The sequence below is a fragment of the Camelus ferus genome, chromosome 20 (genome assembly GCF_009834535.1).
Source record: "Camelus ferus isolate YT-003-E chromosome 20, BCGSAC_Cfer_1.0, whole genome shotgun sequence".
Classification (NCBI taxonomy): Eukaryota; Metazoa; Chordata; class Mammalia; order Artiodactyla; family Camelidae; genus Camelus; species Camelus ferus.
Window position 1 is genome coordinate 33256791 of NC_045715.1, and position 13973 is coordinate 33270763.

A 13973-nucleotide genomic window follows, 5' to 3' on the forward strand; every position below is an offset into this window, starting at 1 on the left:
AAACTCCAAACTGATCCAAGATATAAATAAATAAATAAAGCCTTTGAAAAAGAAAATAAGTGATACAAATTCTAGAAGAAAACATTGGTTGGTTCCTTTATAACGTGCACATAAGAAAAGTCTTTTGAAATTTAGAAGTGAGAAAAGAAAAAAAACTGTTTGATAAATAAAATATACATGTGTGCATATGTGTGATTTCTCAATAGCAAAAGACTATATTTAGGGTCAAAACAAAAATTACAAACTAGGAGAAATTTCATAATTTATATCACAAATAGAGAACTATTTTCTATAAAACATAAGGAGCCCTTAACATTGAGAGGAGGAAAAAAATACTCAAGTCCAGTTTTAAAAAAGGCAAGAGATACAGTTAGTTCACAGGAAAACAAACAAAATGGCCCTTAAATGTATGAAAAGATGTTTAACTTCACTCAAAAGGAAAATGCTATTAAACAAGCAATACTTTTTCTCACTTATCAGATTGGCACAGATTAAAAATATTGAAAACACAAGTTTGAGGCTGTAAAACACAGGCATATCATATACTGATAGTGGGAGTAGGAAATGTTACAATTCAGGTGAGGGGAATTCAGTAACATCCCATGAAGCACATATGCATTTACACAGGCAATTCAGCTTCCAGAAATTTACCCTTAGGATTCCTCCACAAACATAAAGCAAATGTTTGCACTAGGTCATTCACTCTGATATTATTTGTAATATCAAACTTTTAGAAACAACCTAAATTTCCATCCTTTAATCCAGTTGAATGAATTATGACACAGCCCCACAATAAAGCACTTACACCAATAAGGAAGTTCTCTATGTTATAATTTGAAGTAATTTCCATGATCCAGTTTTAAGTTAAAAAAAAAAGAAAGGCTAAGTCCACAAGCCTATGTAAGAAAGGATGAAAAAATTAGTGTATATCAATATTGCTCTCTGCTTATTTTTATAAATGGAAATACAGGAAAATTAAACCAGAAACTATTTTTTAAGTGGCCAATAAGTAGTAGAGATAGGAATGGAAATAAGACTTCCCTATTATATAGTTTTGACTTTTGAACAATGTATGAACCACCCTGAGATTAAAGATAGTATCTAATTCTCTAGCTCTGTTGGCTGAAAAGGTCCATAAGTAACACTCAGTGACCATTCCTAACACTCAGAAGCAGTGAACAGTCCTAATATTCAGATCTTCATAAAGAGCCTTTCAGGGATAATACAGCTCTTGGAGAAAGGCTGGTAAACTACAATATCTGCAACTTAATTTCAAATGGTTCCTAGTGAAGGGATGTCTGTATGGTTTGTGTGTGAGAGAGACAGAGAGAGAGCATACGTGTGGAAAAAGAAAGAGATCAAATATAAAATATTACTGAATCCAGGTGAGGGATGTATCAGTTGTCTATTATACTATTATTTCAACTATTTCTATGTTTGAATCAAAATAAAACTAATGGTGGAAAGTGGCAGATTTTTATAGGCAGCTCTACCCGTGTACAAATGACATACACGTCACCACAAATTTAATGGAAAATATTATACTTAAAGTGTTATTTTATTCTCACTTTTCCTTCTTTTGCTGTCTTTTCATCGGAAATGCCATGACTAATACTTACTAATGAATAATTGAATTTGTAACATTTGAGTCTACTCAAACTTCAACCCAGACATAGGAGACAACTGAAATGAGCAATAGATGATGATAGCCTGAGAGGCAAAGAACGCAGAAGGAGAAACAGGTCCTAATAAGGAAGGGAAAAAAAAACACGAAAGATAAATACAGTCGAAACAGAAAATTACTTCCGCAGTGTTGTCAGGCACTGTTCTCGGTGCTGGGGATAGAGCAGCGACAGTTACTTGCAGTGAAAGTAAACAAAAATCCCTGCCCTCATTCATTCCACAGGAAATGGCATCTACGATGGGGCAGACACTGTTTCGGAGGCTTTGCATATATATTCACTCACTTGTTCCCAACAACAACTCTACGGAATCGGTACTATTCTTACCCCCACTTTTCAGACAAGTAAACTAAGGCAAAGAAAGGGTAAGTAGGCTGCCTAAAGTTGTGCAGCTAATACATGGCAGGGATAGAAATTAAATCCAGCAAGTTTGATTCCATCACTTACACTCTCCAGTTCTGCACCACTAAAATCACAACAGAAAGGAAGGAAGGAATGCATTAAAGACCAAAAAAAAAAAAAAAAAAAAGGAGGAGAGAGAAAAGGTAAAAGAGACACAAAGCACTGTCGGCAGAATGGAGGAAAGGGTACAGATCAGGAGCAGTAAATCGGAGGACAGTTAAATTCCATGCCTTTCTTAATAAATTATCGTACTGAAAAAAACGTATGATTGTCCTTAATAAAAGAGATGAGAAAGAGGGAGGAATAGAGACAGGCAGTGGGGTTACTAATGATAAACTCACCTACTATACCATTCTGTCCAAGCCTTGCCCTGGAGATATGAATTATGAAACACGTCTAAGAAATAATGAGGGATTATTACTAACATTTTCTTTAAATTCCTAGACATTCCAGATGAACACGTTTGCAGACTTGCTAAACCAGAGACAGTACTTTCCACCCACTGGTTGCTTGTTGATATAACGTAGCACAATCTAACAGCTAGATCTTTGGGGAATGAAGTCTCTCTGGGTGTAAAACATTATTGAGGATTTCTACAGCTTTTACACCCTTTTCCTGGTCACATATACATTGATTAATACAATCACGTAGGGAGAAGAAAAATTGCCTTGCCCCCTTAAAATTTTTATTATAACCTAATCAAGATTGGATATTAAGGTCATGACCTTTATCTTACTAATCTGAGTGATTATTTTGAAATATTTAATAAATATTAATTCACCCATGTTGAGTCAAAGATGGAATTATCTCCAGAATAATACTACCTGCTGCTGTTGAACAGGTCAAAATTTGTTTATGCTCAAGATAGACGTAGGGTAAAGATGTTGGGTTTTTTATGATCATCATAAAATGCTGAGTCAGTTACTAATGGTGCAATTTCCTGTTTAATAATTTGCTTACTCAAACTCAGTGAGAGAGCCTGGCCTTAGATCCTGAGCTCTGACAGGAGAGGAGGATGATGAATATACGTTAAAACTTTGGATACTGCGTGCAGCTGACACTGAATTAAAAAGTCTAAAAATCTCCTTTAGGCAGCCACTACTCAGAATGCTCCATGAGTCATCTCTCGCAGTTAACTGGCACGCTTAACACTCTTCAGAGTGCCTGGCCAACATCATCTCGGGGCCGCCACCTCTCTATGGAGTGATAGAACAATATGCTTAAAGATCTCATTCAAAAAATATAATTCATCTGTAGCAAGTTGGGCCCAGGGCCACATGTTAGGTAAACTAAGCCTCTTTTTCCTTCTCCTAGGAACACAACTATTGCTCACTGAAAATTCAAGACAAAAATCCCATTCTAAAAACTTTGCCTCCGTTTCCCTTTTATCTCAGACCACTGAGCTAAGCGGCTTGATATCCCCAGAACTGCCATGTTCCCACTCTTCCTCTTTTCCCCTCCAATTTATAACTAGCATCATTCGCTCCTCTGTTCCAAGATTATGAGCTGGTGCTCATTTCCCAGCTCCAGTCCTGGACTCTTGCATTTTCCCTGAGGATTTCATTAAAAACTGTACTATGGGTTCCTAGTTCTAAACAAATAATTCTGAACTTAAAAATTAAATTACAAGAATATTTTGCAGGTTTCCTAGTTTTCAGAGAGTTACCAGGAGAATTGTCTCACTTGACCTCCACAACAACCCAGGCAAGCACACAGGACAGGTATCATTTATACCTTGCAGATGAGAACATAGGTTTGGAGACATTGGGAGACTTGGTCAAGATAACATACCCGTCTCGAGTCCCAGACTCAGTCCGGTGTAGACTTTAAGTGCACAGCCTGAGTTCTCAGGGTCATGAGAACCTTAGTGGTTAAAGGAAATACGATTAGAATCTCTTCTAGAAGTTTCATAGTTTTCAAGGTCCATCCATAATCAGGCTGGATTTTATTTATACACAATAACCTCACCCTATTCTCAAACCTATGTGGCTTGTTGATTTCTTCTTTTATTTACTGATTCAACCGTATACAAGTGATAGGCTGGGGTAGGGTTCTGAAGATATTAATGTCATGCCTAAGAGTCTGCCTTTATTTTTGTAACTATAGGGATTGGAGAGGAAGGGAGAGAAGGGGAACTATGAATTCTGTTGCCAAAGGTACCGACAGGCTCCTAATCTGCCAATGTACTGAGGATCCATTAGAATGGGGTGTCACGTTAACTCTGGAACCAGCTATCAGAAATGCAAACTGTAGCCCGTACGCTGAAATGGGAAAGTTCTTCTTTATCACTCCACTTTCCACACCCTCTGTGATTTGTAAATTTTTAAAATGGAACCCTGTTAAAGCAACATTTTATTTGATTAATGTATTAATTCATTTCCGGAGCCACCCCGAGCTGTAGATCCATTCTGGCATCACTTTGAGGCCCTCACTTTCCACCCCTCAGCCCTCCTCCAACGTTGATTCTTATTGCATTGGGAGGCGTGGCACTGTTTGCTTTCTAAATGGACAGGTTGTAAATCTCAATAACCAAAGACCAACAGGAACACACTTGTACTAAAAAATAAAAAATATCCAGTTAGGTTTATTCACCTCAGTTCAGCAAATAAACAAGAAGGCACCCTCACAAAATTACGGGACAGTTCATTCCGTGGAGGTGGGAGAGGCTTCTCAGAGGATTTAGACTTGAGCTGGATGATTCTAAGGAAGCAGGAGCTTGTGCTGGATTAGATGTTGACAAGACATGGGGCAACTCAGAGAAAGGGAAATGGTCATTTTCATGTAGGAAATGAGAGAATTAAAGCAAGAGCGGACTAGAGATCAATGGTAAAGCAGCAACAGTCACTTTTATTAGACATAATACTCTTTATGATTCTGTAGTGGCCTTGTCCCTGGTCACAGAAGGTCCTTAACTGTTTATATTCTGTGAGTGTTGATTCTATACAGTTGGGACCCCAACATGGTCTGGCGGCCAGCAGGACTGCTTTTTATTTTCTCACAAGGAAAAACTGTTTACCAGGTCAGTTTTTCAGCTCAAGAATTTTAGATCCGATAGAAGAAGAAAGCTATAAAATATTACTATGGGGGTAAATGAAAGCCAGAGGCTTGCCAGTGAAGGGTAAACCCTCTAAAGGCGGAGGTAGGAGAATGACTTAGAGTCATACTACACCCTAAGGACTTAAACTAACTTTTCTGAATCTAACAGGCAAAATGAGAGGGCCTGGTCCCTGGTGGGTGGGGCTATCAATGGCAGGCTTCTTTCGACCAGACTGGAGTAGAATGTTTGCCTTTAATTTTCAGACCCCAGGGATAGGCATTGTTTTTTTTTTTTTTTTTTTTTTTTTTTTACTGTCCCTGGCTGGCCTGCATTATTTGCAAGTGCAGTAAGCAATTCGGAGAGGAGGTAAGGGGGTTCACTTTATCAGCTTCCTTCTATGCACTTTGAGATTTTGAAGGCAGAGCTCACCACTATCCTGGAGGCAAGCTGCCTATTTCTTTGTTTTAAATTCGTTTTAGACTTTATCTGTTTGAAGTTTAACTTATTTAGCATTTCCCCTTAATCAGCTTTTATGCATTAAAACACAACTTCCTGATGTCTAGAAACTCAGGTGCCCTATGGTGGATGAGTTGGTCTCACTCCTCAGCAAACAGATTTTCCCCATTCCCCATCCACCCTAGAATCCCTCACTCAAGCTCCATTGGCAAGAAACTTTGAAAGCAGTTAAGTCTTGTGGTTTACATTACACTTCCCTCAGAATACAGACACCTTCATTGGAATTCTCCTACTATTCCTGCAAGGAAGGAAAACAGCATTCTTATTGCCACTTGAAAGCAGCACACACACACACACACACACACACACACACGCACGCACACACACGCACGCGCCTAGGGTTTATCTATGGGGATTTTTGATGATCTTTCTCATAATTGTCCAGCTTCAGAACTGCTGAGGGTCTTGTAAAAAGTCCACATTCTAAGCCCTCCTCCAAATCTATAAGAGCAGAATCTTTTTTTATATTGACTGTCTTGGCTGGGTATGGGGTAGAGGGAGGTTAATTATTCATTTTAATGGAGGTACTGGGGATTGAACCCAGGACTTTCTGCATGCTAAGCACACTCTCTTACCACCAAGCTATACCCTCCACCCTAAGAGCAGAATCTTTGAGAGTAGGGTAGGGCATTAACCTGAAGATGATTTTCAGGTGCATTACAGTTAACCTATTATCTCCGACTTTTGGACAGAGGATTTGATGTATGTTACTGATACACAGAATGAAAACTTCAAGCGGACAAGCAATTCAGCTTCTTTCCTCCATGTCCCCATCACCTGACGTTTTAGCACACAGTGATTACTGGTTACGCACATGAACTGAAAAGAATGTGAAGTCATAGGTTTAAACCAGGAGGGTAACTTAAAATAGGTAGGACCAAGCCTTTTAACACATTAGGATCAGGGCTCCACTGTGTATTGGTGCTTGATCTTAACCTCCCTGTTCTTCAGAGTTCTCAAGGAGACAATGATAATAGTACTACTTCCTTAGTTTTTTGTGAAGATTAAATGAGTTCAAATATATAGACTGCTTAGAGCAATTCTTGTCTAAAACACTCGAAAACTTTAGGTAATTATGATTTAGCAGTAACTGGCCCAGGGACAGGCATCTAATCAGCCAGGTTATGATCCAGGTTTTCTTGCTCCTTCTATACTTTTTTTTTTTTTAAATGACCTAGCAGACATCAGAAGGTCCTCTCTTTCCAAAATATTTCTTTCACCCTACTGCTAGGTCCCTTGAATACAGGCAGACATTTCCACGATTGCAGTCATTTCTCTAAAGCAGAGAGGAAAACAGTGAGCCCTTTCTAACAAAACAAGGACCTGTAACCAAGGATGGGCTGGAAATCATAAACAAAGCTCCTCTTTTTCTGTTAGCTAGCTTTCCCCATTGACCTCAAAGATTAGTGTGTAGGCATATATATAATATATATATATATATTACATATATAAACTTATGGCGTTAAAGAAAAGTGGTGGTGGTAGGGCTTAAGGAGATATAGGGGAAATTTAGAAAACAAAACAAAACAAAATTTAAATCCTAAAGAAGTTCTTCTATCGGTTTTGTTTTAGGTTTTTTTTTAAATTTCCGTTTGATAAAAGGCATTCTTGCCTTTCCTAGGATAAGCATGATTATAACCAAGATGAAGATAAGTGTGACTGCTGTCCTACAGATTCCCGCATTTCAACAAAAGAACAACAAAGAACAAACAATCCAAAAGGTGTTTTCTCAAAGGTTTCATCTTTTCTAATCAGATGCTTTGATCTACATTCGATAATCATGGCAGCTTGGTGGTGGGGATTCAAAGTGAACACGAAACTTTTTACAGAAGAATTTCATTAAATCAGATATTAGCATTAAAAAAAATTGTAAACTTCCGAGGAGAGTCCTTGGAAAGAAAGTTTGCATTGGGCATTTCGGGGGTGGGGGCGCAGTGCGAGGGTGTCTTTCGCGCCCCAGGTCTGGAGACCGACGGAAGGTGGGCTGGAACTACGCCCCAGAGCTGAGAAGAGAGAGAGGAGGGAATCAGAAAGGCGACCGGGGCTGCGAGGGCGATGTAGGGAAGTCAGGCTTCTCGCCTTCCCGTGGCCGGAAAGCTAGGCGCAGGCGGGAGGGGCGGGGCCCGGCCCGAGTCCCGCGAGGCGAGGGCGGGGCGTCGCGGAGGCCACGCCCAGGCCGGCCCATCCCGCGCTTCCCAGAGCTCCGCGGTCGTTCCCCGCGAGGACAAGCGGAACAATCTCCGAATGAATGGCCCTCCTACGGAGTCGGGGGCCCCGGGTCCCCGCGGGGCCCCGCATCTCGCGGACTCACCCCGCAGCGTGCGGCGCGCCCGGCTTTTCGAGCGCGAGGCAGTGCGCGGGGCCCCCCCGGCCTGGGGCGCCCCGAACCCCTCGGCGGCGGCGGCCGGGGCGAGCGGCAGCCCGGGCGGCGCCCACGAGGCCCGCCGGGCCGAGGAGAAAGTGCACTGTGAGCCCTGGGTCCGAGAGAAAGTGCTCTTTCTTCTGCACCCGGAGAGGTGTCTAGGGACCCAGGGGGACCCCGCGCGGGAAGAGGTGGCCGTTGAGGAGGACCTTTTCGAAGCGGGAGGACAAGACCGGGAACCCGCCTGCCCGTCCCCTCTCTTTCCACGGGAAAAGAGAGTTTCTGGCAGCCGTGTAGACGCTCCCTCCGGGGCTCCGCTGGGGGACCCACCCAAACCCCTGCTCGTGCGGGTCGTGGATTATGAGGTGACACAAGAAGTCCTGCAGATCGCGTGGACGAAGGGCTGCATGACCACACTGACCGAAGAGCGCTCCGTGACCGCGGTCACTTTTCGCGCCAACAGGGAGTGAGGCGGGGCCGCGGGGACCCCTGGAGAACGGCGCGCTCTTACCCCAGAGACAAATATCCCGTGCCCAGGCCGTGGGGAGGGGGTCGTTGCACGGTCCCCCGTAGCACCTGCTTCCCGGAGGAGAGTCAGCGGGGGAGAGGAGCCCGAGGAACGTGCGGGCCTGGCGAAGGAGCGCAAGTCCTTAAGGAAAGAAAAAAAAGCTCTTCCGGAAACTCCCAACTTGTAATTTAATCAACCGCAAGAACCTTTTAAGAGTCTGGCATCCACCTGCAGGGAAGCAAATGGCACCCAATACACATTGAAAAACTGTAAGCAACTTACTACCTCCTTAAATCCTGTGGCTTAAATACTGTGACGGTCTGGGGACCTTAGAAGAGAGGAAGAAAGGTATTTTCAAAGTGGCAGAACGTGGGAATTTTGCACTAAGAAAATCTGTTGTTGATTTTTGCTTTGCAGAACCTCTCAACTGTTAACTTTTCTACCTCCCCCTTTTCTCTTTAAAGCCTGAAAGCAGAAGTGAAGTTTTGAGACCTGCTCTTTGCAAAGGGGAGGTGGGAGTATATGGGGCGAGAGGCTTAAGACTGAAAAAAGAAAGTAAAGAGAAATGGGAAAATAAAATGTAAAACAAAGTGGCAAGTAAACAAAATCTTTTTTTGGTCACTCTCCTGATGTGTACGTTTTTCTTTTCTTGTTTTCCCTTCACATGTAATAGTGTTAGGAAGAAAAGAGAAGAGTTAGGGACGGACACAAGGAGGGAAACAGGAAACTGAGCTCTGCAGGTGAAACTCCATTTAAAAGGGCTTTACCCCAAAGTATCTAATTTAGTTCAGTTAAAGTGCTATTGGTTTTTAATTATTACTTTTTTAAAATGGAGGTACTGGGGATTGAACCCAGGATCTCCTGCATGCTAAGCATGTGCGCTACCACTGAGCCATACCCACCCCTTGAAATTGTTAATTATTTTAATGTTTAAATTACTTCAGATAAATCATCTGATGTAAAGGTAGATGTATGGTTTACTATAAAATGACTATATATCTTATTCTTGTCCATACTGTCTTATTAATAAGATTTGTTATCGAGACTGGATTGAAAATACATCTCTCCTGATGCTGTTGAGAAACAGTTTTTTTCTGGTGCTATTGAAACAACTCATTTTTATTTTGTTTGTTTATTTTTTTATTAAGCACCGTCTTTATTAACCCTTTAGTAGTGGGGCCTGGTTTGGAGGGGTGGGAGGAGCTGAGCACCCCCTCTAGAGATGATCTGATGAACTGAAGCAGCATCTGGTTACTGTGTGAATTAACAAAAAGTGGGACTCTGGCTTTTGAGGAGTAAACAATTGAACACCCCCCTCCCTCCTTTCCCTTTGCCCCTTATTTTCAGTTTAGAGTTTGAAATGCCTTCAAAGATCATCTGATCCACCTCTTGCCTCCTGCAGACAAGACAGGTGCGATATGCCCCTGTTTTACATATGAGCCAGCCTGGGCCCAGAGGTCATGTGGCTTGTGTTCAGACACAGCTGGTTACTTACATATGCCTACTAAGTAGATAAGAATATGATCATCTCCTTCCTGAAAGTTTGGGAATGGTCTTTAGGACTAACTTCTAGGACTCACAAAGATGAGTGAGGACACCCTGGGTTTTCTGACTTCACGTTTATGAGAAATACTAAGATCACCTTGATGTCGCGAAGTCCTGCAAGGCCTGTGGGCTGGAGACTTACCAACAGCAGTTCTCAGGCCGCGGTGACCTTCTCTTGAGAGAGAGGAATAAAGCCCCAGACATCATCTGTGCTCCAAACTGCTTGCTAGGTAGAAAAGGTAACATATGCCCCATAAAACAAATTACCTTTTCCTCCAACAACCTGCCTGGCGCCAATGTGAGGTTAAACTTCTTGGCAAACACATTTCAGACCTGACTGAATAAGTTTGGCTCATGTGAGTCCGTATATGCCCCGCGTGGTTGAGCTTTGAGTGTAGACAAGAAAAGCCTCTTGAAAGTTGGCGCCAAACGGTAGCATCATTCCGCATCCCGTTGCCTCCTCTACGGTGCAAACTCAGGAGTTGAGCTGCTTGGGTTCAAAACCACTCCATCTCTGACTGTGACTTTGGGCAGGTGCTTTGGCCCTCTGTGACTCCGGGACCTTTGTTAAATAGGAATAATAAGTGGTATCAACCTTACAGAGCTTTTTCCTAGGATTAAGTTAGATGAAAAATATTTAGAACAGTGCTTGCTATATAATCAATGCTCAAAGTTAGCGATTATTATTATTCATGGTGTTGTTATTGTTATAGTTCACTTTCATCCTAGCCAGGCTTTAGGGTTTTATTTAATGAAAAACAGCAGAAGGCATACAACACAAGAAATCTTCTAGAACCCAAACCAGTGGTTCTTACTGACTTTTTTTTCCTGCATTCCTGAAATGCATTTTCTGCATGCTAGCTTTCCCCAACATTTAATGGATCAGTAAATACATTCCTTAAATTCTTTAGAAATGCCCCCAACAGCTTGTGAGAAGATTCGTCCCGAGTTCCTCAGGCCTAAGGTGCATGCACCACGCTTGACAATCTTGGAAGCGTTTTCGCAGACTGCTTGGCTCCCCTTGGCAGGTAGGAGCTTGGAGTGTGTACTTTAGGACCTGTCAGGTTAGTTCGTTTTCCTTCTAGGATTTTCATATCTGATGCCCTGTCCTCTCAGAAACACAGAATAGGCACAATTACTTATCATTTTATCTCCTGTCTGTCAAAATGTACTGGTTCAAGTCAGCTAGACTACTTTCATCCAAATATGTTTGGGCTAATTTTCTCTCTTTTAAGTAAAAGTTACTTTTAAAGGCCGTCTCAGCCTCCCTGCTAACTGTCTATAATGTGTCTGTAGATTTTCTTTTTTTTCAAGGAGGTTTTCCTTCCTTCCTCTTTTTTTTTTTTAATTGAAGTATAGGCAGTTACCGTATTGTGTCAGTTTTAAAAGATGTCTCCCTGATGCAGAAAGTAATAAGTTAAAGTCCTATTCAACTTTCTTCACAGATGTTCCTGATCCAAGCAGATGCCTGTCATGTGAGGGGCCTGGGGAATCTTTTCCCAATTGGCAGTGCCCTGGGAATGAATCCAAAGGGAAGCCTGGGCATCCTCAGTATCAAGAAGTCTCTGAGAACAACTGGGTCTCTTTGGTGTGACCTCCACCTCACCGGAAACCTGGTCCTCTACACCTGTTCATGTGGTTGAATCACAGCAAGGGCTTCGGAAGCCAGCGGACCACTCAAGTGACCACGAGACACGTATCACCGTCATGTGACCACTGTGGATCAGGCAAGTGTCACCCCCCCCTTAACCTTTGTCCACAGTCTCCGTCACCTTTGAGAGTCATTATGTTCCACTTGCTGGTCTTATTCTTGTTGGCTGCCACCAGCACTTGTGCTTTTTTGCTTAAAAAATAATCATGAAAAAGAGAAGAGAAAAAGCTTTCTGTTAACAGAAAAAGTTACATTTATAAGAAAATGTGAAGAAATGTTATTTGGCGAGGAAAAAGAAAAATGGAATGAAAGAAAACAAAACTCACCTGTGACCCCAAATCTCTTAGCTGGTGTGTTTCCAGTCCGGTTTTATGTATTTGATTTTTTTAAAGTATGTGTATACATACATACACTTTTCTGACCATAGACTATGTATATAAAATCTGAGTACTGTCTTCAAACAGACTAACTGTATGTTGATGCCATTCAGGGTGTGGCCCATGAACCAGCAGCCTGAGCATGGAGGAAGAACAAAGGTTTAGGAATGTGCGATCCTGGACCCCACGCTAAATCTGCTGAATCAGAGTTTGCATTTTGACAAATCCCTGGGAGGTTCACATTAAAGTTGGAGAAGCACTGACGTATATGCAATAGTTAGTTCTATAGCCTAATGGTCCCTTAACAAAAACCAAACAGTATTTATTTTTTCTATAGTCTCCATTAATTGTTAACAATGGCATGGAAATAACGCTTTGTAAAATGATGAAAACATTTAGAGCTGACAAAAGATTGAAATAATATGTTGATTTGTGAATTGGCAAAGAGATCCCTGAACAGCTTTGTAGTGTTTTTTTGAGCCTTTTTATTCTCAGGTTTTCCTAATGAAACACTGATGAATGGAGTTCAAACTATTTCAGAAATGTGTTTGTTTTATTGTCTAAGAATGTAAAACAATACTTACTTAAAAACCCCCTTAAGGGAAGAAGGGCAGGGAGTCCTGAAAGAAAGCCCAATTACAGCAGTTAAAGGCTGAGTCAGGACTCACCAGCCACTAGGAACGAGTTGCCTGGGGTGGGGGTGGGGGCTGAATTTGGATCAACTGATTCAGATAAGAAAACAAAGCCTGCGACTCCTGAACACCCTGACTTCTCTATGACTCCAGTCAGCACTTTGCTCTTTAATTACGGAGGGCGAATCTTTGTCACTTTACTTCTCCAGATGACGATAAGAAAAGAAACAGTCCAGTTTACTTTGGAAAGAATAAGGAATTTTAATCAGTTATTAGGCACTATGCAGTCAAAAGCTACCAAAACATAAGATGTGGCTAGCTTCAAAGCAAGGAATTAATTTAAATTCAAATTAATTTAAACTCAGATTTCTAAGTATAAGTCAGAATGAGTACTTTTAGGAGACTGCAGCCTTCACAAAATAGGACCAAAAGGCTGTTTATTCGGAGCTTAGTATAGAGGGGGAGTCAGCCAGCATGACTTGCAGTTGGCAGGGAAGCAAAGGCAGGCAGGACAGTGGGAAAGCTTTATAATAAGTGACCAAGGTGATGTTAATATGACTCTTTGCTCAACTAAACTTTGGACAGGCGTCTTCCCAACTGCAGCTTCTGACCTCCCTCTCCTTAGAGCATTACTTAAGAAAACTTGCAATTATAAATGTCCTTCTCTGCTCCTGGAGGTGTAAATCTCCTCAACCTCTTGCCAGTTTTACAACCCGGGAATGTCCTTCTCAAGAACCTGAAAGCCGTCCCTTTGAAATGTAGTCTAGAAAGACAGGGCCCCTGACTCCCAGTCTCAGTGAGGGGTAGGAGCCCAATTTCATAAGCTTTAGTTGGCGGACACAGAAGGCTTCTTCCATGGCACTGACCGGCTTCCCCACCAGTGTCCTCCAGGACTTTTCCACTAGCTCACCTGAGTGCTTAAAAACACTCTCCAACCTTTTGTTTCGAAGGAGTTGGGTTCAGTCTCTCTCTCCTATAGCAGTAGTCTTGAATAAAGTCTTCTTCCTTGCCTGTTTCACTCCATCTGGTACAATTTTTCTTTGAATATGGTGGAAAAAAGAACGGTTTCATGTAGGTTCTAACTGGAAGCTATTAGCACAGGACAGCTGGAGGTGGGCTATTGAGAGGGGCTTAGGGCTTTCTCTGGTGGGTCCTGTGTTGGAAGGGTGCAGAAAAAATAAGGAAGCTGGCAGTCATCGACCAAGTCCTGGTCTTTCTGGGCTGATGGCAGCAGGGGCTGTGTGGTTTGGCTTCCCAGGCT

The 13973-nt window shown here is 42.1% G+C and overlaps 1 protein-coding gene across 3 annotated transcripts; it reads left to right on the forward strand.

The window, feature by feature from the left end:
- Positions 1-7660: 7660 nt before the first annotated feature.
- On the forward strand, positions 7661-11775 carry C20H6orf141 (chromosome 20 C6orf141 homolog). 3 transcript variants are annotated; one of them, XM_032463231.1, is made up of 3 exons: positions 7661-8855; positions 10964-11080; positions 11498-11775. In XM_032463231.1, exon 1 carries the CDS (start codon positions 7882-7884, stop codon positions 8467-8469), a length of 588 nt encoding a protein of 195 aa, XP_032319122.1. In that variant the 5' UTR covers positions 7661-7881; the 3' UTR covers positions 8470-8855; positions 10964-11080; positions 11498-11775. The 3 variants fall into 3 exon arrangements, with proteins under 3 accessions (XP_032319122.1, XP_032319121.1, XP_032319123.1); XM_032463230.1 differs by lacking the exon at positions 10964-11080; XM_032463232.1 differs by lacking the exon at positions 10964-11080 and having other exon boundaries at positions 7661-8776.
- Positions 11776-13973: the final 2198 nt, after the last annotated feature.

Coding starts and splice junctions, on each gene's coding strand:
- C20H6orf141 (XM_032463231.1), top strand. CDS start 7,882: ATGAATGGCCCTCCTACGGAGTCGGGGGCCCCGGGTCCCCGCGGGGCC.